The sequence below is a fragment of the Ctenopharyngodon idella genome, chromosome 5 (assembly GCF_019924925.1).
Source record: "Ctenopharyngodon idella isolate HZGC_01 chromosome 5, HZGC01, whole genome shotgun sequence".
Classification (NCBI taxonomy): domain Eukaryota; kingdom Metazoa; phylum Chordata; class Actinopteri; order Cypriniformes; family Xenocyprididae; genus Ctenopharyngodon; species Ctenopharyngodon idella.
Genome location: NC_067224.1, coordinates 8,603,865 through 8,625,681, shown reverse-complemented (window position 1 = coordinate 8,625,681; position 21,817 = coordinate 8,603,865). Strand labels below are relative to the sequence as shown.

General features: G+C 36.2%; 1 protein-coding gene across 5 annotated transcripts in view; it reads right to left on the bottom strand.

Annotated features, from left to right (window-relative positions):
* Positions 1-20,431, bottom strand: part of fer (fer (fps/fes related) tyrosine kinase) — a 46,365-nt gene extending 25,934 nt beyond the window's left edge. The window contains exons 1-9 of one of the 5 annotated variants that reach the window (XM_051892890.1): positions 20,228-20,431; positions 13,972-14,000; positions 13,484-13,768; positions 13,096-13,269; positions 12,909-13,008; positions 8,889-9,072; positions 4,450-4,587; positions 3,237-3,356; positions 2,895-3,017 (exon numbers count right to left, since the gene is read on the bottom strand). In XM_051892890.1, coding sequence (XP_051748850.1) covers positions 2,895-3,017; positions 3,237-3,356; positions 4,450-4,587; positions 8,889-9,072; positions 12,909-13,008; positions 13,096-13,269; positions 13,484-13,693 — 1,049 coding nt within the window. In that variant the 5' untranslated portion in view covers positions 13,694-13,768; positions 13,972-14,000; positions 20,228-20,431. Of the gene's footprint in view, positions 1-2,894; positions 3,018-3,236; positions 3,357-4,449; positions 4,588-8,888; positions 9,073-12,908; positions 13,009-13,095; positions 13,270-13,483; positions 13,769-13,971; positions 14,001-20,026; positions 20,045-20,227 lie in introns of those variants that run through there. The other 4 variants (XM_051892891.1, XM_051892888.1, XM_051892889.1 and 1 more) reach the window with 4 other exon arrangements.
* Between the last annotated feature and the right edge of the window lie 1,386 nt (positions 20,432-21,817).

Genomic DNA, 21,817 nt, shown 5'->3' with positions numbered 1-21,817 from the left:
CTTCTAAAGTAACATAACAAAACATTAATCACTAGTAAATATCTCACTTAACATTAACCTTGCAAAAAAAAAAAAAGAAAAAAGTATAACACTTAATTTTAGCAGTTCCTCTCCCTTTTGAGTGCCATGGTGAGTGCTTACTTGAAAGAAGTAAGTTCATAAAACTCAAAACAATTAAACAGTTCAGTTTCCTTAAAATATATTAGTTCTGTGAAAATAAAGTGCTAAATACTCATAAAAGTTAATTTGACTGAACTAATTTGTTTAATTTAAGTTTGCCCTACTTAAACCAATTAATTATTTTGAATGTTAGGGTTTATAGTATATATGAGCCATAAAAGCCTGATGTATCAAATATGACACTCAACAAAAAACACATATGCAACCATTTCTTTTAGATTTTGTCTAAAGGTTCAATAAATTGTTCAGTTCCATAAAATCTTGATTTTTCTGACTATTATCTATGTCAGGCTTCATAGGGTTAATAAATGAATGCAACTAATTAGAATAGTTAATTTGTTAACCGTTAAGGTATTTATAAAATTTGACAAGGTCTGTTTCAAATACAGAATTACTACAAACTTGATTGCCATGTATTTTAGATTTTCAGCTTACAAATGTACGATTAAGTCCATAAAGTGTGATAAAATATGAATTATTGCAGACATCAGCATTGAGTTCAGCTGGAGAAGTTCAGGTGTAGAGCTGAGTAGCAGTGCTGCTCATTTGAGTTTGCAGAGGTGATTATATCAGCATCTCTTGTACTGGATTACCCAGCAGACCTTAAAGAATGTGCTGAAGCTGGACAAATCCTCATCCATCCCGCACAACAGCACAGTTCACTGAGCTCCATCAGTCCTAGCCCTTTCATCTTCACAGAGGTGCTGAGGTCAACACACAGCAGTCTGCTCAGCCTAATGAATCTCTATGGAAACACTTGAGCTCTCCACACTTCACTACTGCATCCATTATTACAGCTGACATGAAGAGAATGACCATGAATGGACATTCAGTCAAATTGGATTCAGTGCAAACAAACTGCTGCTTCATACTGTATAACTCCTGAATTAAAAACAGTCACAACTAGTGTAAACTAACATTATGGACATTGTCAAATATTTCAACTAGTATAAACTAGAAACCGGTTTACATTTTTGTAACTTATAAACTTAGAAAATCTATCTATCTATCACTTGACTGTTGCAAAGTCATGTAAAAAGAGTTAATGCAGCTGGGTTAATAAATCTAATTACATGGCCACTCACCAAATAAATAAATGGCTATGAAATAAGATCTTAAACAGTTAGTTCACCCAAAAATGAAAATTATCCCACAATTTACTCACCCTCAAACCATACTAGGTGTATATGACTTTATTCTTTCAGCCAAACACAATCAGAGTTATATTCTGGCTCTTCCGAGCTTTATAATGGGAGTGAATGGTACCTTAGATTTCGAAGCCCAAAAAAGCGCATCAATCCATCATAAAAGTAATCCATACGGCTCCAGGGGGTTAATAAAGGCCTTCTGAAGTGAAGCGATGCATTTTTGTAAGAAAAATATCCATATTTATAACTTTATAAACTATAATCACTGGCTTCTGGTAACAGCGGTACACAAGTCGAGTTTCAGCAGAAGAGTGACCTCTGACCCGGCATATTAATAGATTATGGGATCATTTTGGGGTTTTGGGGTAAACTAACCCTTTAAAGCCATTATTTTTGTATCACTGAAATGCTATTATATATTATTTTTAGTTTAAGTTTTAATAATTCTATTTGTGTTTTTGTCATTTTAAAAAATGTGTCCATTTCGTTAGTTATTGTTTGGTTTAACAGTTATAGCTGTTAACAGTGGTTAAACCTTTCTGACTTATGGCTCCCCCATTGTCCAATACAATATTCAATATTATATACAATTATATTTTTTATCCGCCACAGAAAGCAACAAAATTACCACATTTAAGACCCAGAAAAGTAGTAAAGACATTGTTAAAATAGTCAGCGTGACTACAGTGGTTCAACCTTAATGTTATGAAGCGACGAGAATACATTTTGCGCGCAAAAACAAAATAAAAATAACGACTTCATTCAACAATTTCGTCTCTCCCCTGTTAGTCTCCTATGCAGTTACACTGAAGACACATTGCAGAGCTTCCAGGTTTTATGTCAGAATACCGTCTCAGTATTGTCGGGCTCCTGCGTCAGCATCACACGCATCACGTGAACAGCGTCGGCCAATAATGAGCCGGCGTTCGGACGTAGAACACGGAAGCTCTGCAATGTGTCTTCAATGTAAACTGCATAGGAGAATGACAGGGGAGAGACGAAATTGTTAAATAAAATTGTTATTTTTGTTTTGTTTTCGTGCAAAAAAAAATCTCGTCTTCTCGTCACTTCATAACATTAAGGTTGAACCACTGTAGTCACGTTGACTATTTTAACGATGTCTTTACTACTTTTCTGGGTCCTGAATGTGGTAATTTAGTTGCTTTCTATGGGAGATAAAAATCGGATTTCATCATAAATATTGTAATTTGTGTTCCGAAGATGAACGAAGGTCTTAAAGGTTTGGAACGACATGAGGGTGAGTAATTAATGGCATAAATAAAATTTTTGGGTGAACTAACCCTTTAAGATCACAATATAAGACTGAAGATTTTAATTCTGTATGTTTTTCAATAAAACAAATAGTGATTGCAGAGGAAAAATATGATTTCACTTTCTAAATTTCAATCTTTTAGCATTACTTTTTAAATATAATTAAAAAATTATGGAAGTTTGCTTGGAAGTTTGCTGAGGCCCCCTGGCTGAGAACCACTGGTCTAAGATACGACACCCTGAGTTAATTTCATCTGTGTAGTAGTTAAAGACTTGAGAGGTTAATTTTCTTACTCCGATTTCTTCTCATAGGTTTTGGTAGATTCCTCTATTTTGTTCTCCAGGTCCAGCATGAGCTCCTCTTTGCTGCGCAAACTTTGCTGGGTTACGAGCAGCTCCTCTGAGGTGGACTTCAGCCTGAGATCAGTCAAACACACATCTTTACCACTTGAAATGCCATATCAGGTCTACCACTTACAACTGGCAGCATAAAAAAAAAAAAATAGCTGTTGTTACAGAATACAGAGACAGTGGAAAGTGCTAAAACTCATCAATGTTCAACTAATGCATTGATGCAGATTTTTATTTGACCTAGCTAATTTGTGATCTTACATGACGGAGAAATGAGCAACTCACATCGCTTGTAAACTGTCTGCTGTCAAATTATTCCACAGAATCTCATTTGCTTGAAGATTCTCGGTTTCGTCTAACAGCGTGGCATCAAATTCTACATTTGGTTCTTTGTCTTCTGGTAATCTGTTGAAATAGAAATTGAGAGGATGTCAGAGATATCCGACACATTTCCGACAAAAATCATAAAAATATACAGTCTATTATTTACAATGTTATTATTTAAAAATACAAAGTACATATAAAATGTTTAATTGTTTTAACATTTTGAATAGAATTATTGATAACACTTTACAATAAGGTCTCATTTCTTAAAGGGTTACTTCACCCAAAAATGAAAATTCTGTCATTAATTACTCACCCTCATGTCATTCCAAACCCGTAAGACCTTCATTCATCTTTGGAACACAAATTAAGATATTTTTGATGAAATTTCGAGAGCTTTCTCCTGCGCTGTTGATGTAGTGAACACAGTGCAGCGCTCAGAACGCAGACTCATTATTGTCCGGCTCCTGCGTCAGCAACACATGAATGCGTCGTGGTGCTCACGTGAACAGCGTCGGCCAATAATGAGCCAGCGTTTGGACGTAGAACACGGAAGTCCTGCACCGAGTTCACTATGCGTTCAAAACACTGCTTCATGAAGCTTCGGAGCGTTATGAATCTTTTGTGTCGAATCATGATTCGGATCGCGTCTCAAACCGCCAAACTGCTCCGAAGCTTACTGAAGCAGTGTTTTGAAATCGGCCATCATTATATAAGTCATTATTTTGTTTTTTTGGCGCACCAAAAATATTCTCGTCGCTTTATAATATTAATATTGAACCACTGTACTCACATGAACTGATTTAAATATGTTTTTAGTACATTAATGGATCTTGAAAGAGGAAATGTCATTGCTGGCTATGCAGGCCACACTGAGCCATCGGATTTAAACAAAAATATCTTAATTTGTGTTCTGAAGATGAACGAAGGTCTTATGGGTGTGGAACGGCATGAGCGCGAGTAAAAAAAAAATGACATTTGGGTGAACTAACCCTTTAACAAATACAACTTTTGATTTTAAAAATGTTCAAGTAATGTTGAAATTAACATTAACTAAGATTAATAAATGTTAACTAATGTTGACAAATGAAACCTTTTTGTAAAGTGTTAATAATTTATTCACACCTTTAAAACATTATAATCAATTAAAAAAAAATTTTCACAAGTGCCTTACTTATAAACTTCGATGAAGTTGTCATACTCTGACAGTGGATCGATTTGGTCGATGGAAGTGTGTATTTCTTTGTGAACCTTCACTATTTCATCTGTTAACAGGCTGGTGATTTCACTGTACTCCTCCAGAATCCCCTTACTAGAATATAAAAAAATATATATTTATGAAACATTTATGAATGTGCCATTTCCCTGAGATGAGTTAAACTATTTAAATTGTAATGCTGCATATCGAGGCCATACTTCACCCAATAGGGATAGTTCACCCAAAAGTGAAAAATCTATCATCGTTTACTCACCCTGAGGTGTTCCAAACTCAAACAATGTATGTATTTCTTTCTTATGCTGAACACAAAAGATGATATTTTTTTATTTAAGAATTTCGGTTGACACCCCATTGACTTCCATAGTATTTTTTTATTTTTATTTCCATTCTATGGAAGTCAATAGGGTCCCATCAACTGTTTGGTTACCCATATTCTTCAAAAAAAATATTCTTTTTGTGTTCAGCAGAAGAAAAATTCATACGGGTTTGGAACAACTTCAGAGTGAGTAAATGATGACAGATTTTTCATTTTTGGGTGAACTATCCCTTTAAGTTCAGAGTTTTGAACAAATCAATTACATTTCTGATTAGGTAAACTAAAAATCTACTATTTATCATTTTTAATATGAACTAAAAGTTATGCTAGTAGTCAGTGGTTCTGAACATATACCTTTTTCCCTGAATTTATATCCCACATTCAAGAACTTCTGCATGGCTTGTTTGACCCACACTGAATGGTCACATAAATCAGTAGTGCATTCAAAATCAATCCCCGAAGGCTCTTGCAATTGTTTCCGTCGTGTGGATTAACCTCCACATCAGATTACTGCAAACTCAGTGATTAAAAAACAGCTTAGGAAAGGAAAAAAACCCAAAGAGACTTCTGTTCTCTGCTAATCCTCTGACAGCTATGAGATGTTGGATTGAGGCTACAACATGCAGTAAGGGTTGTAGTGTAGCTGAACTGGTTGCACAAGGTCTATAACAAAAAAAGATTTAAATACACGTGGCAGTCCAAGCACTCACAACAACCAGACACAGTACAGTGGGAGGACTACACTGCCCTCCACAGTTAAAGGGGAAGCCGTATTCTCACCTCAAAGCTGAAAATGTCATTTTAATAACAATCTTAAATCCTTAAGTTGTATATTGCTATTAAATTGTTTAATCCTCATATATACAATACTATTACATTTTTTTTTTTTTTTTTTTTTTTAAGAAATTAACTATTATTCAGCAAAAACACATTAAACTGATCAAACAGAGCAAAACATTTATAATGTTACCAAGAATTTCCATTTTTAAAAATGCTGTTATTTTAATTCATCAAAGAATCCTGAAAAAAATCCATCATTTCCCACAAATAAAGCAGCGGAACTGTTTTCAACATTGATAATAATAAGAAATCTTGCTTGAGCTCTAAATCAGCATATAAGAATGATTTCTGAAGGATCATGTGACACTGAAGACTGGAGTAATGATGCTGAAAATTCAGTTTTGGCACCACAGAAAAAAATAAATAAATACATTTTTAAAAATATTACTATTAATTGATGTTTAAATAATACTATTTGAATTACTTATTAGGAATTAGGTGTCATTATAAGATTTTGAAATGAATATCTGAATGTTTAATTTTTTTATTTATGTGTGTATATTTCTTTTTATATAATATATATATATATATATATATATATATATATATATATATATATATATATATATATATATATATATATATGTAAAAGTGCCTAATTATGTATGTATTGGCTATGTTTCTAATTATCATTTATTAATTTATTTTTTGTGTTGGTGATGGGTATTATCACAAAAGAAAATGAGTAAAAAATATTATGTCTTTAAAGGAGATGTTTATTGGTATAATTGCATTAAATATGCTTGAATTGAAAGACTCAATAAAGTATAAAAAAATAAAATAAAATAGAAAACAGTTATTTTAAATTGTAATAATATTTCACAATATTACTGTTTTTACTGTATTTTGATCAAATAAATGAAACCTTGGTGAGCATAAGAGACTGAAAAACATTAAAAGTCTTACCGACTGTATGTAAATTATATAGTTTTGTTAGCCTAGCATAGATCACTGAATCTGATTAGACCATTAGCATCTCGCTCAAAAATGACCAAAGAGTTTCGATATTTTTCCTATTTCAAACTTGACTCTTCTGTAGTTACATTGTGTACTAAGTGTTGCGACAGAAAATTAAAAGTTGCAATTTTCTAGGCTGACATGGCTAGGAACTATACTCTCATTCCGGTGTAATAATCAATGAACTTTGCTGCCATGGGTGCAGCAGGTGCAATGATATTACGCAGCACCTAATATCATGTCTTTGACACAATGCTCTGAAGGTGGGGCTGGACGATATGGCAAAAAAATAAAATCTCAGAAAAGATTGACCGATTCATGATTTCAATTTTTTTTTTAATGTTTAACTAGTCAACTTAAAAACTTAACTACACTATGATTCAAGTAACATTCTCTTAACAATTTACTTAAAAAAAGTTATATTCCAAGTGCAGCACACCTGAAGTGATCAACATGGTGATAATGTAAAACAAATGACTGGTTATTTGTTAAATATCTTTGCAGAAAATATGCATGAAATACGAAAGCAAATGTTGTACAAACTTATCTCAAACATATCCTATATACTCAGAAATAAAATAAGAAAAATGCTAGATATTTCTTAGCCAAAAAGTAATGGCAATAAATAACACCAGTAATAGGCTATTATTAACAGCAAATGCTTTCTAAAACAGAAAATAACAGCACGTTTCAGCCTGTCACCATCATGCAAACATGAAATATCAAACATACAGTAGTAGTTCTTTACAGGTTTTTGCATTCCATTGTGCTATTTTTCCTATTGTTTTATGTTTAGCGGACGTGTTTGGCTGTTGCACTCGTGTCTTTTATTCAAAATCGCGATTTCTCAAATTAAAAATAATAAAATCAAGGCAAAACATTAAATTTGAATTAATTGAGAAAAAAAAAAAAAATCGGGAAAATTGCCCAGCCCTACCTGAAGGTACTCTAAAAGTTTCAGGGCAGATTATAATTAAATTATAATAAAATTTCAAAAAACACATAGTATTTGATTAGTTTAGCCTATTGTAATGAAACTGGTTTTGATAGATCCCTTGGCTCATGCCGCGATCCAATAATCAATAACAATCATGCCATAATTGGCTGAACTTCCTGTCCACTCCTCCTAGACCGTTGGTCCAATTTTCAACAACAACAACAAAAAAAAAAAAGCAATTATGTCACATTGAAAGTGATTGTATTTATCGGTTTTCAACCATTTTGCTTCAAATTGTCTCCAAATGCCTTTTACTCAATTTTGTCACACTTGCTCATCATTTTGCCTCTTAGCACTTGGCCCTTAAATGCTGCTTGCAGCTATATTGTTTCCTTTGTTTTTGAAAACTGATGAACAGGCTAAAATGATTGTCTGTGGTAATCAACATGTGGCATGTACTGTAGACATGCTGAAAATTTACTTATAAAATGGTTAGTTCCTGTCCTTGATTCTGATTGGTTAATAGCCGTGTTTTATTCACAATAAAACACGGCTATGACCACTTTACCCAACGGTTCTGTGTATCACTAAACAACACCCTTAGCAACCACTCTTAGCAACGTAAACTGTATGTTCTCAATTGATATTGTTCATTGAAGCTTACTGTATTATGTAGAAGAGTATTGTGAGAAAGAGATCAAGTGAGCGAGTTTATTACCTGCATTCAGATTTAGCATTTTCCTTCAGATCAGTCCTATGTTCATAATAAAAAAAATCTGTTTAAATGTCCAATGTATCATCTTGTCCTTTTAACATTTAAGGGGTTTTCCCATGACTGACAGCGCTAGTCAAAGCGTCTTGTTCTGTTTTCAAAACAATTCAGTCTTTTCAATATAAAAGTCTTCGCTACTGACCGACACACTCATAAAGACAGTCTTTGCCACCATCTAATGGCGTGAAAATGTAACTTCTGTTGCTGTTCACGGTCAGGGATTTTTTTTTCCGGCGGAAGGAAGGCTTTTAGAAAAAGTTTACTTCATGAAAGTTGCATTGATGCATATTTCTGGCTTTAATATTTGTATTGTGTGGCTTTGCGTCGTACCTAACAACACCCTTCAGCCGTGACTTATTCACGATACAGCAAAGCCTCTCGTACCTTATTGCTTACATGTACATTTGTGCATTTGGCAGACGCTTTTATCCAAAGCAACTTGCATTGTATTAAAAGGTATATATTTTATTAGTTCATTAATTCCCTGGGAATCTGGCACCATGCTGTACTGTTTGAGCTACAGGAATGCCTAGAAGTGTAAATAAACCAGAAGTGTAACCTGGTCCACTCACAGTGCATTGATCATCTCCTCCTGCATCTTCTGCAGGGAGTCCAGCAGCAGAGGCAGTGCCGTCTCATGGTAGTGCTCCTGATGTAGCTGCGCGCTTTTCACCGCCAGCACATACTGGTTGTGGAGGTTATGGAGTTTCATGGTGGCTTTGTCGTAGCGCTCACGGGCTTTCTCTGTCTCTTTGCCTGCAGGGAAGATAAAAGTGGTTGTGGTGGTGAGATAAAAGGCAAAGGAGAAGTCCTCTGAAGTATAATGTTGGTTTGTGCAAGACTTTGAGAACTGCAGCTTTGTTATATGAGTATTTGTAAGTAGTGGTCAACCGATATTGGTATTTACAGTTTTTTTTAACAATTGGTAGGATCTATTTCTCAATACTTGGGTCACTTTTTTTTAAAACCCTTCACACAGTTCTCCTAACCAACATTTAGCTTGGCAAAGCAGTGAATTTCACATTCAAAATGCACTAAAACTACCAAAACACAATATGTTTTACTTCAAACAAAATCAAGATGTAAACTGGCATTATATTTCTTATTTAATTAATTAATTCCCTCAATAACTTTCTTTTTTTTTTTTTTTTTTTTTTTTTTTTTAAAGAATCAGGGTTCCTAATATCTTGGAAAACCTAGATATACAGTATATGAGAGAATTGTAAAGGTGAAAAAAAAACTTAATTGTTGTAAAAGTGTAAACCCTGAATAACATTGTTAACATTGAATAACATCAGTTATTGAATCTTCTGGAATTATAAAATTTAATTACATTGCCACTCCTAGTTTCCGTGAATAAAGTTTAAAAAAAAAAAAAGACAATTTCAGCAGAAGTACCAGATATATCTTGGGTCGTCTTTAAATATTGTACAGAAGAAAGTCATTCAGGTTTGGACCATAATGAAGGTGAGTAACTGGAGACCAAAATTTGACCGAAAAACCTACAGTGCACATCACAGTAATAGTTCTCAGTTCATCTTGAATCAGAGTATCAGACAAACCTGACAAATTACTTACAGTTCAGTAAGGGAGTCATTTGTGAACTCCGGAACGGCTGAGTGATTCTCTGCATGAGCAAGTCTAAGGGACTTGAGCACCTGTATACTTACATGAAGTATTTCCTTGTATTTGGCACAAGTATTCAAATGCTCCAAACAAACATATAATCCTCCGACTCAATTTTGGACGCTACTAAAAATAAACCTTTCACTTGTTCCTGACGCTGGGATCCTTCTGAAGGCTGTACAGAGATGCAAACGAGCCATTTAAACAGGACGTCTCAAAGTAAATGTTCTTTTACTCTTCCATTTGTCCTGTTGTCAGTAGATTCAAGTGTGTGGAGTATGTTAAAATTTGAATGGGTATCTATTTACTGTATCTAGTGTAGACAGCCTTTGTGATTACAATGGGTTCTTATTTGCTTTTGATGATGCCAAAGCTCATTGCCTTTGAGGGAACTGAGCTTTGGCATTTATCAGACCTGGGACAGTCTTACGCATTTACTTCCTGTCAGGTGTACGTGCTCTCAAGTGGCCAAGACTGCAAGTGTGGGTATTGGGACAGGCCCAGACTTAAACTGTTAAAGGGTTAGTACACAAAAAAGATATAGTCATTAATTAATCAGCCTCATCAAAGCCACTGGAAGGCAAGCCTGCAACCTTTAGCCAAAAAAGCGTAACAGCTAATGCTAATGCTCCGGCTTTGTAGGTACACAGGAAAGGAGACCAGAGGACATTTTTTTAATGGATGTCAATGGAGAAAAGGCTTCACTACACTGAATAAACCGCTTTTGTGAGGAAATAGCTTTTCATTTACTGAATCAACTGCCTGTCCGCTAATCTTCAACATGTTTTATGCTAAACAGTAAGTTTGTTGGGAACGATATGTAGATTTTACAATGTAAAAAAGGTTATTTTATAAGAAAAGGCAGAGAAGGGAATGTCGCGACAGGTAGTCCTCATTTACGGCATTACCATGGTATTTAATAGTAATATTGAGTGATATTGTATATTGTCTAAAGAAAGTAAAAAATACTGATGTTTTCTTTCTTTGGTTTTCAGTTTTTACCAGTCATGATACCAGTCAAGACTTTTTATAACTGCATGTATGCATATGATGCTGATATTATGCATTTTAATGAATAAAGAGAAAATGAACAATTTAATTATAAATATTGTGTTATACTGTATGTTGTTTAATGAAAATAAAAAAATTAAGTGTTGTTTTTGTCGCTGCCAGGTTAGACTTGTAATGATTTATGACTGCTGTGCGCATAATGATGGTGATATAATGTTTTTTAATGAATGAAGGTGAATAAATACATATAATTTTAAAGAATGCGACGAGAATACTTTTTGTGCGCAAAAACAAAACAAAAATAATGACTTTCTTCAACAAATTCGTCTCTCCTCTGTCATTCTCCTATGCTATTTACATTGCAATGCTTCCAGGTTCTACGTCAGAACGCCGACTCATTATTGGCCAGCTCCTGTGTCAGTATCACGCGCATGCGTCGTGCTGCTCACGTGTACATCGTCTCATGAACGAAGGTCTTACTGGTTTGAAACGACATGAGGGTGAGTAAAGACAGAATATTCATTTTTGAGTGAACAAACCCTTTAAGCCTAAAACTGTTTCATGCATTTGACAGACTCATTAAAGGGGACATATCATGAAAATCTGACTTTTTCCATACTATAATTGTGAAATGGGACAACCCAGTAACTTTGTTTTGGTAAGCCTTGCTCTGCAAGTATGTGAAAAAACGAGCCGTTCAGATTTCGCTCCCCTTGTGACGTAGGAATCTTACAATAATATACCCCCTGAATCTGTATGTTTCCACCCACGGCGCCGCCATTTTGTTTTCACAAGCAACAACGGTGTACCAGTAACACTGGCCCTGGAGTGCAGCTGTCCTGCACAGTTTAGCTACAACCCTGATCAAACACACTTGAATGTCTTCAGGATTACTAAAGCTAGGTGAAGGAAGGTTAGTTGGGTTGGAGCAAAACTCTGCAGGACAGAAGCACTCAAGAACGACGTCCCTGAGCTTGTGATATGTCTCGGCTATGTAAACATTATCACTGATCCGTTAACAGCTATAATAGTAAACATATGAGTCTCCATAAACTCCTGGCATCTGAGCCACTAAGGATGCAGTGGTGTAATTTTATTTATGAAGGGAATGTGTCCAGATAAATTCATATACCAGTATGTGCAAGTCATTTTACACCAGACTGCTTTGCACATAAGGGTCAGTAAAATACAGGATTTGCACATAAGTTGACTTTCAAAGATTGATCGATACCAAGTGTTCATGATCCAATTTCATCTAAATTTCGTGATGTTTGCAAATTGTCTTTCTGAATGTGTTTTATTAGCATATTGCTAACGTACTGTGGCTAAAGTTACCATTGTTTCTTAGTGTATTCACGGAGACCAGAGCCATGTTTTCATTTTTAACCCGAAAATGCTTGTAGTCTGTATAATTCATAAACACATCTCCATTCTTATCGAGTCTCTCCAACAGTGTGTAGCTTTAGCCACGTTAGCCGTGCAGAATGCTATCAAACTCATTCAGAATCGAATGTTAGCAAACATCCACAAAATACATGCCATACGTGATCTGATATGCTGCATCACGAACAGTTTATAATGATCCATTTTGAGAGTTATATTTGATGTGTGAGCTTCTCCTGTATTATTTGTGCCTCGGTGTATTGGAATCACGAGCTTGGGGGTGGGGAGCACAAGCTCATTTGCATTTAAAGGTACACACACCAAATCAGCAATTTTTTCTCCCACCCAAAAACAGATAGTTAAAATATGGTATAGTAAAAAAATCCATGGGGTATTTTGAGCTGAAACGTCACAGACACATTCTGGGGACACCTGAGACTTATATTACATCTTGTAAAAAGGGGCATAATAGGTCACCTTTAAAAAGAACTGGTTCATAAGAGTCATTTTGTTGTGAATCAGACATCATCGGTTTATTATTTGAGAGAATAGAGAATAAATTAACACCTTACCTTTTACAACGGCCTCCTTGTATTTGTCTCTTGCTAAAACAGCATCCTTAGTTAACTGCCTGTAGGAGCATTTCAACTTCTCAAGATCACCTTTGGTTACCTGTGGGGGGACAAATGCCAAGTCAAGACTGATCCATCAAACTGATGTTCCCTGAAAACGGCAGTGGTGATCTATACAAAGGCTCACCTTGTTCATTTCAGACTCGATCTGCTGGTGGAGGCTTTGGTAACTCTTCTTCACCTGCTGCTTGTCTTTGATCATCATGGTGAGGCGGTGGAGAGGCCCTGAGTTGAGCTCCTCAGCATGACACTTCATGATCTTGCTTAACTGCTCCGTCTGCTGCACCATGTTAGTCCACGACTGATAACAATAACCACATATGATGATACAAAGCGATAGAATAAGAAAAGTATGTGTGTTGGTGAGTGAGTGTGAGAAACAAACAAAGAGATAAAGAGATTGAGATGACAAAAGACAGAGAGAGAATGTTGCAGGTACTGGGCATTTAAAAATCATAAGCATCAGCTCCACTTGTCCACCCATAATGCAGCAAAGAGGACCAGAGGGCCATTACCTTGGAGACACTGCTGACATAGTGGATCTGAGAGGAGTTGTCATGCTTGTCCACTTGCTGGCTGATGTTGAGCAAGAGAGATGCATATTCCTTGTCGCTCTTCACCCGTAATGTCATAAAGCGCTTCACCGTCTCCAGTAGCTTCAGCTCCCAGTCCTGCAGCTTCATCAGACCCTCGTGGGAGTTGCGCAGGTCCCGGCCAAACCCCATCTTACTCGCAAGGCACGCGGTCTCTCTCTCACTTAACGGGGAGTGCCGCTCAGGTCTGCATTGTTACTGGTGCTGCTGAGAGAAGTAGAAATAATGACTGGTTAGTTGAAGGGCATGAACACATGTGCCAATGTTGTACTCTTTGTATTCATGTTTGTTTCATATGGTTTTGAAAAACTTTAAATTAAACCATTTTAATTAAAGTTTAAATGTAAATACTCTAAGACGTAATGTGGCTTATAACCATCAAGCAAAAAGTAATAGCATTATTTTCTTACATTATGATATCAGGACAGTTGTTTCACCCCTACAATTAAAAGGAAAAAAAATAATAATAATTGGTCACATTGTTACATATTAATGTTACGGAAGTGAGACTGGAATTACTAATGACTCGTTTCGGCAGTTCAGAATCGGTTCTTTCTTTTGGGAAACAATAACTTTATTTGTCATGAACCTTGATTTTTAAAACTTTGCAGACCTTTTGCATTCACAAATAGCTATATTACACACTGCATGAAAGGTAATATCCGAGAAAAAAAAAAAAAAAAAAAAACTTTAAATGGGTAATTCACCACTGACAAAATAGGCTTTCAATAAAACTTGTCTGCCTATGCAGTAGAAAGGCAAAAAAAAAAAAATGTTGAAATCAGAAAACTGAGAAAAAAGGCTGTTGTTTTCCTTTTCCCAAACAGGTAGAAAAATTTCAACACTCATAATGCACTGGGCATGTTGCCGTCCAAGGCCACTCCCAGTCTGATCCTACTAATAAGCTTTAGTAGAGTCAAATACCGCCTTGCTTGAGTAGGAAATACTCCTTAGCAAACTTTTAGTCACAATGGTGTCGACTTTGTTCCTAGGTACACGAATTTAAAGAGTAAATGTTTAGTCAGGAGTGAGTTACTTTCGGTTTCCAGCGAAGGATCCAATATGTTGTAGGCAGTGGCTAAAGGCTGCAAAGAAGCATAAATATGGAGATAACACCGCAATGTAAAATCTGTACAAACGCATTTGTAATCGCTATTTCAAACTGGATAACTATGGATAACACAGTGTTTTAAACCAAACAGAGGAGAAAAAAAAAACTGAAAGTTAATTAGGAAGAGGAGGAATGGGGAGCACCTTCTGCCCAACCCCCCAAAGCAAAATGCTAATGTAAGAAGGCTGTTGCCATAGTATTTTTACCAAAATGCTGTTTAAAGAGTAAACAAAGAAATAACAATACAATTTTCAGTGATAAACCTACTCTTAAAATAACAGTTTTTTTTAACAACCCTCTGTCGATCCGACTGTCTGTGGGCAGGGATACAAAAAATGCAGAAATACCATCTGTAGTTTTCACAAAACACATTTTGCGTCATCCAGCAGACTTTTGACAGCTCCAGAGCTTTTGTGAAAACTACAGATAGTCCTTCTAAATTTTTGTATCTGCGTCCACAGACAGTAAAAAAAAAAAAAAAACTAACAAATAAATGGGAATTTCTCAGTCCAGGAAACACAATGAAAGAGTAAACATTGTTTAATTTACATACACTACTGACACTGTAACAATACAAAGCAGGATAAAAATTGGCAAACTCACACTTAAAGACTTTCATTTGCTTAACGGGTTGTTTTACTCTCTATTGAAGCAACCAAATAAACACAAGATGATGTAAGAGGTTGTTTCAGTTGAACACAGACCAGTTATTTTTGTGGGGGTTTTTTTAAAGAAATTTCTATGTTACCTAATAGTCCACAGTCAGTACTTCCACTGCCTCCCAGTAGAAAACCATAGACAACTTTTTAACCATACAATAAGCGGTTATCCAGTGAGGAAACAGGTTTGTCTGAAAAAAAATAAATAAATAAATCTGCAGAAGACCTAGATAACTGACATGTCACACCAAAAACATGATCTGTGTACACCTCAAAGCCCTGACCAATCTTAAATAACCACATAACAAAAGCATCACAAAACATTCTTACCTTGTTATCAGCATGTCTACATTTCACTCAATAACCTCACCCAACCAGTGCGTGCAAGAGAAACCGAGGAATATGGCTTAAACCAGTGAACATTCATTCTAGGTTTCCTAATACAGGTTAATTGAAAAAGAATGTAGTTTATCAAGTGCAAATCAAGCGAACACAGACTTCCTGTATGACGGCCGTCTAAAACCCACATGAGCTATAAACTCAAGCCTGTCAAGAAAACAGCCAGATCTACTGTAAGTCAATGGCTGTTGAACTGAAAGTATGGACAGACAGTAACAGAATGCCACCTCCAGTTCCTTTCAAAGAAACTAAAAAAAAAAAAAAAAAAAGTATGAGAACAACTTCAGGTATTTGTGCCTTGAGGCTAATATGTGACAACATGCTATAATTAAAATGACACTAAGATATAACAGTACTAATATACAATACTGTACTGTCTGCTACAATTAAATCAAAATGCTTCTAATATCAAAAATGGTGACTGTGTTGGACTGGTTTACAGTCGGGACTAAAACAGAAGGTTGTTTAATTACTCAGATTAGTAATGTATTTTAATTCTTCGCAAAGCTCTTAATAACCTCTTTATCTAAAAGTACATGCCTTCTGCTCCCCTATTTCCACCAAAAGGAAGTAACACTGGGTCACATTTAGCTTATAGAACCACTGATTCATTAAGAAGCTTACAGGAAGGCAGCTTATTTTTGAGGATGTTTGCCACTAAACGTGATTAAGACAATTGTGTTGTATTGAAAGACTTACGGAAATCAAATTTAAAAAAAAATGTATTAAATGAGGCGTACTCTTTATCATAAGATATCTTTGTGAGGGTTAAAGGTAGTGTTCTGACAATATACTTTTAAAATGACATTATTGTAATCATAAAAAGGAGCAAGTTAAAGATCTAACTTACATTGGATATTTTTATTCTGTTAAACTACCAAAGTTCACAGCAAACATCCGGTTTGTTTAAACAGTCAACTGGCAGACAACAAAAGGTGGGTAAGTTGTGTCAGTTTTTAGCCACAAGAAGAGACCAAAGCAGACAGACAAGTAGATGTTACTGAATAAGCTGATGAATTTAAAGTGGTTTCCTGTGAAATGTGGTTTCCTGTAAAAATTACTATTCTGACAAACACTGTCTAAATGTGTAAATCAACTTGTGACAGATATATTATGTAGCAAGTTCATGCTCAAAAATGTTAATTTCTTCAATTAATATTTTCTGTTTAACAACATGTTAAAAATGTTTAACGCAATTAACGCAGCATCCGTTTTTTCCTTTTGAAGTAGCTATGCTAATGTCTACCAAATAGGTAGGAAAACTTCAACACCCATAATGCACTGGGCATGTTGCCGTCCAAGGACCCTCCCACCTGTCTGCTATGGATATGCTTGACCAGAGTCAAATACTGCCTTGCTTTAGTAGGAAATACTTCTTAGCAAACTTTTAGTTATAATGGTGTCAACGTATATTGTTCCTGGGTGCAAGTATTCAAAAAGTAAATATTTAGCAGGAGTGAGTTACTTTCAGTTTCCATTGAAATAGGGCTGCATGATTAATTGCACAATTAGAAAAATAACATTGAAATTGCTCTTAAACAATTTGGCTTAGTGTGATTATGAAATTGCAAAGGCTGCAATTATTTTTTTAAGCACAGCTTGTCAATGAAGTATGGCTCCAAATGCAAGCCGTCTTATTTGTTTGCTGATTCAGTTTTTTATTTAAACTTTGTGTAACTTATTTGTTATTTTATACAGTATTAGACCTATAGCATGGTGTATGCCGTGCTTATTTGTTTTGTTAATAAAGCTGTCTTATTCATTTGATAATAAAAGTTTAAGATAAGCTAGTCTGTCATTGTACTGTATTGTTTTTGTGTTTTTCATTAAGAATAATAATGAACCCACCATTCAAGCAATTGCCGCCCTCAATTGCTGCTAATTCAAAAGTGAAAGTAAAATGTGGAACATAAATGAAGATATTTTTGCCAGATATTTTTAAAATCCATGAGCTTTGGCCTCCGATAGACTGCAACGTACGTTATTACCACTTTCAAGGCCCAGAAAGGTAGTAAAGACATAGTTGAAATAGTCCATGTGACTATAGTTGTTCAAACTTAATGTTATGAAAAGACAAGAATACTTTTTGTGTGCAAAAAAACCAAACAAAAACAACGACTTTATTCAACAATTTCTTCTCGTCCCTGTCATTCTTCTACACTGTTGACGTAGTAAACACAGTGCAGCGCTTCCGGGTTCTACGTCAGAATGCTGACTCAGTATTGGCCGATGCTGTTCACGTGAGCAGCACAACACATGCGTGTGCCAATAATGAGCCGGCTCACGGATTTCATCAAAAATATCTTAATTTGTGTTGATGAACGAAGGTCTTACATACAGGTTTGAACGACATGAGGGTGAGTAATTTATGACAGAAATTTCATTTTTGAGTGAACTAACCCTTTAAAAGCGAGGTGGAATAATATGGACTCATTTACAAATTATTTATTTCTAATTTAGTAAATATTATTTAAAATAAATATTCATTTCATTGCAACGTGCTATTTACTATCTTTAAAATAATAAAAATAAACATAAATAGTGTGATATTATATTATATATAACAGCTTTATATCCCTGCTCTCTAATATATCGTAATTGGCAATCAAAAAATGTATATTGGTTGAACATTAAAAATGTGCATACTTCCTCCTATTCACAATGCGGAATGTTTTACAAAGTGAAACGAGACCTGCAGAGGCAGAGGGAGGGGGTTCGGCCAAGCAATCAAACCAAGTGCGAAACCAGTAATAAAATCAATACCAAAAACAGCGCAATTTCCGAGAGGGTCCTCACACCATCAGTGCTCTGGCTCTAATAATTTCAATGACAGCTCAAAAGCAAAAGCCAGACCCATCTGTGAAAACACATCATGGATCTGTAAAATAACCACTGTGCTGTATAATCCTCTCTCACCCATAACACAATTAGGCTGGTTAATGCACATCAGTGGGAGTTTAGCTCAACAAGGATTTGCTGTGTGCAACAGAACAGCTCTGTGGGGGCAGAGCTGCTTGAATAGCACTTCTGAGCACACTAGTGGAGGAATGTCCTTTATGAGTCCTTTATATGAGCGTCTGAAGAATGGGACACCAAACACAACATGTAAACAAAGTCAGCTTCTGGTGACCGCCATCGCTTTGTTAACGATAACATAATGGCGATCAAAGCCATATAAACAGTGTGTGATCTTCCATTGTAATCCAGGTTAAATGCATTCTGGATGTTTCCTACCACATGTTTTAATAATTACTGCCATCAATGACAGTTCTCCCACAGGAAATGAAGAGCACGATGCTCAAAATCCAAAACACTGTTCACAAACATTAGCATACACTACCAGTTGTCAATGGCAGAAATGAAACAAAACAGACTGGGAATAAGCAAAAGGACCGTCACGTGAGTGTTTTAGTCCATTAAAACAAGTTCATTTTCATTCTAGGCATATAGTGGCCACAAAATATATTTGTACACTTGGCTTGTGTCACACATAACTGCATGAATTGCATATTATGCTGCATGTTATGTATTGTATTATAACAAATATCAAACCAAGTGCAATTTATTTTAAATGAAGCCAGACACTTTCAAAGAAAACATTTCACAAGAATAAGTTTGTTGGGTTTTGAATTATGAATTATGGACATGAAAATTTGACAACCAGAAGACGTTGAATAATTTTTGTATTTAGTTGTATATATTATTTTATATATATATATATATATATATATATATATATATATATATATATATATATATACACACACACACAATACCAAATACAAAAGTTAATCTAAACACCTAGTTGTCAAATGTTTATGACTATCATTCAGCACTACTACACCATTAGTATCATCTGATGCCATAACTTTACCATGGTGCCACTACAGTAATGTTTAGTAAGGGTAATTCAAAGAGTTTATGATCATTATATAAAAGGAAATTCAAAGGATTTTTCCCCATCACTGTTCAATGGAATGGAACAATTTCCTTATGCACAAACACACTGAAAGCCCTTCTCAACATTCCTCCTCAATGCACATTTGACACAATCTGACAGAACAACATTACATACTAATAATATGCGATTGGTTGAGCTGGCCAAGGTTAATAAACCGCAGTTTATCTGGTTAACTGCACAGACCCTGATCTTACCGCTGTTGTCAAAAGTTTAAAAAGAGTGACGGACGTCTCTTTCTTTGCTTTCAGATATAACACAAACTCGCACATCCGTAACCACCACAAATAACATTTACTGACAGCTGACAAACTGCAGAACATATTTTATAGGCTTACTGAACATGTTCATTGGCTTTCCTGTGCTGGTGGGACGTTAGCCGCTGCTAGCGCTGCCCTGCTAATGCTGCCTGGCCTTTTCCTTTGGAAAAACAGCAAAACAATTGAATACAAACGCGCGTAACCGAGACTCGCGACACACCAAACACCATTTGCGTGAGAACAAAATTGCGTATGTGATAGAATAGTTCATTGGCTTACTGTAATGATGTATTGTGGTATTTGTCCTTGTTTCCTGATTCCTCGGTATTCCTCTTTTCTTTGACTGGGGTTGGAGGAGTTGAGTTGGGATTCGGGAGGGGTTTCCGCTCACTCCAGTGCTGCCACAGGCTTATGACGTTTACCACACGACCCTCTGAGCCCTGCAACAATGTGTGTGTGTCTGTGTGTGTGCGTGTGCGTGTGTGGTCAAGAATGAGTATTACTGCTGCATATACTGTACATATCTCAAAGTAGAAGACAGACAGGTGTTCATTTATGGTCATTGACACGAGGGGTGTGGGAGTAGGAGGCTGCTGAACGGCTCTTGTCGACATAGACAATTGCTGAAGTGATAGAATATCTCAGTTTTATACACTTTCGAAACACTTTACTTTAAGAGAGAACCAGTCACTCCCTCATACTCAGTGTGTTGAGATTAAATGGATGGTCAGCAGATGTCTGTCTGTCTGGGACACCAAATATCAGTAGTTTGTTTTTAGAGTAATTATAAAAAAATGTCCTTTAGATGGTGCTATTTCCACACATTTACACATTCGTAGACTCTTGACTTTTTAAAACTGTACTGAGTGACCATTGAGACTCTGTGGTATGCATCTATGTATATAATATACATTATATTGCCAAAAGTTTTGGGACGCCTGCCTTTACGTGCACATGAACTTTAATGACATCCCATTCTTACTCCGTAGGGGTTAATATGGAGTTGGCCCACCCTTTGCAGCTATAACAGCTTCAGCTGTTCTGGGAAGGCTTTCCACAAGGTTTATGAGTGTGTTTATGGGAATTTTTGACCATTCTTTTAGAAGCGCATTTGTGAGGTCAGGCACTGATGTTGGATGAGAAGGCCTGGCTCGCAGTCTCCGCTCTAATTCATCCCAAAGGTGTTCTGTCGGGTTGAGGTCAAGACTCTGTGCAGGACAGTCAAGTTCCTCCACACCAAACTCATTTATCCATGTCTTTATGGACCTTGCTTTGTGCACTGGTGCGCAGTCATGTTGGAACAGGAAGGGGCCATCCCCAAACTGTTCCCACAAAGCTGGGAGCATGAAATTGTCCAAAATGTCTTGGTATGCTGAATCATTAAGAGTTCCTTTCACTGGAACTAAGGGGCTAAGCCCAACCCCTGAAAAACAACCCCACACCATAATCCCCCCCTCCACCAAACTTTACATTTGGCACAATGCAGTCAGGCAAGTACCGTTCTCCTGGCAACCACCAAACCCAGACTCGTCCATCGGATTGCCAGACAGAGAAGCGTGATTCGTCACTCTAGAGAACATGTCTCCACTGCTCTAGAGTCCAGTGGCGGCATGCTTTTACACCACTGCATCCGACGCTTCGCATTGCACTTGGTGATATAAGGCTTGGATGCAGCTGCTCGGCCATGGAAACCCATTCCATGAAGCTCTCTAAGCACTGTTCTTGAGCTAATCTGAAGGCCACGCGAAGTTTGGAGGTCTGTAGCTAATGACTCTGCAGAAAGTTGGCGACTTCTGCGCACTGTGCGTCTCAGCATGCGCTGACCCCGCTCTTTGATTTTACATGGCCTACCACTTCGTGGCTGAGTTG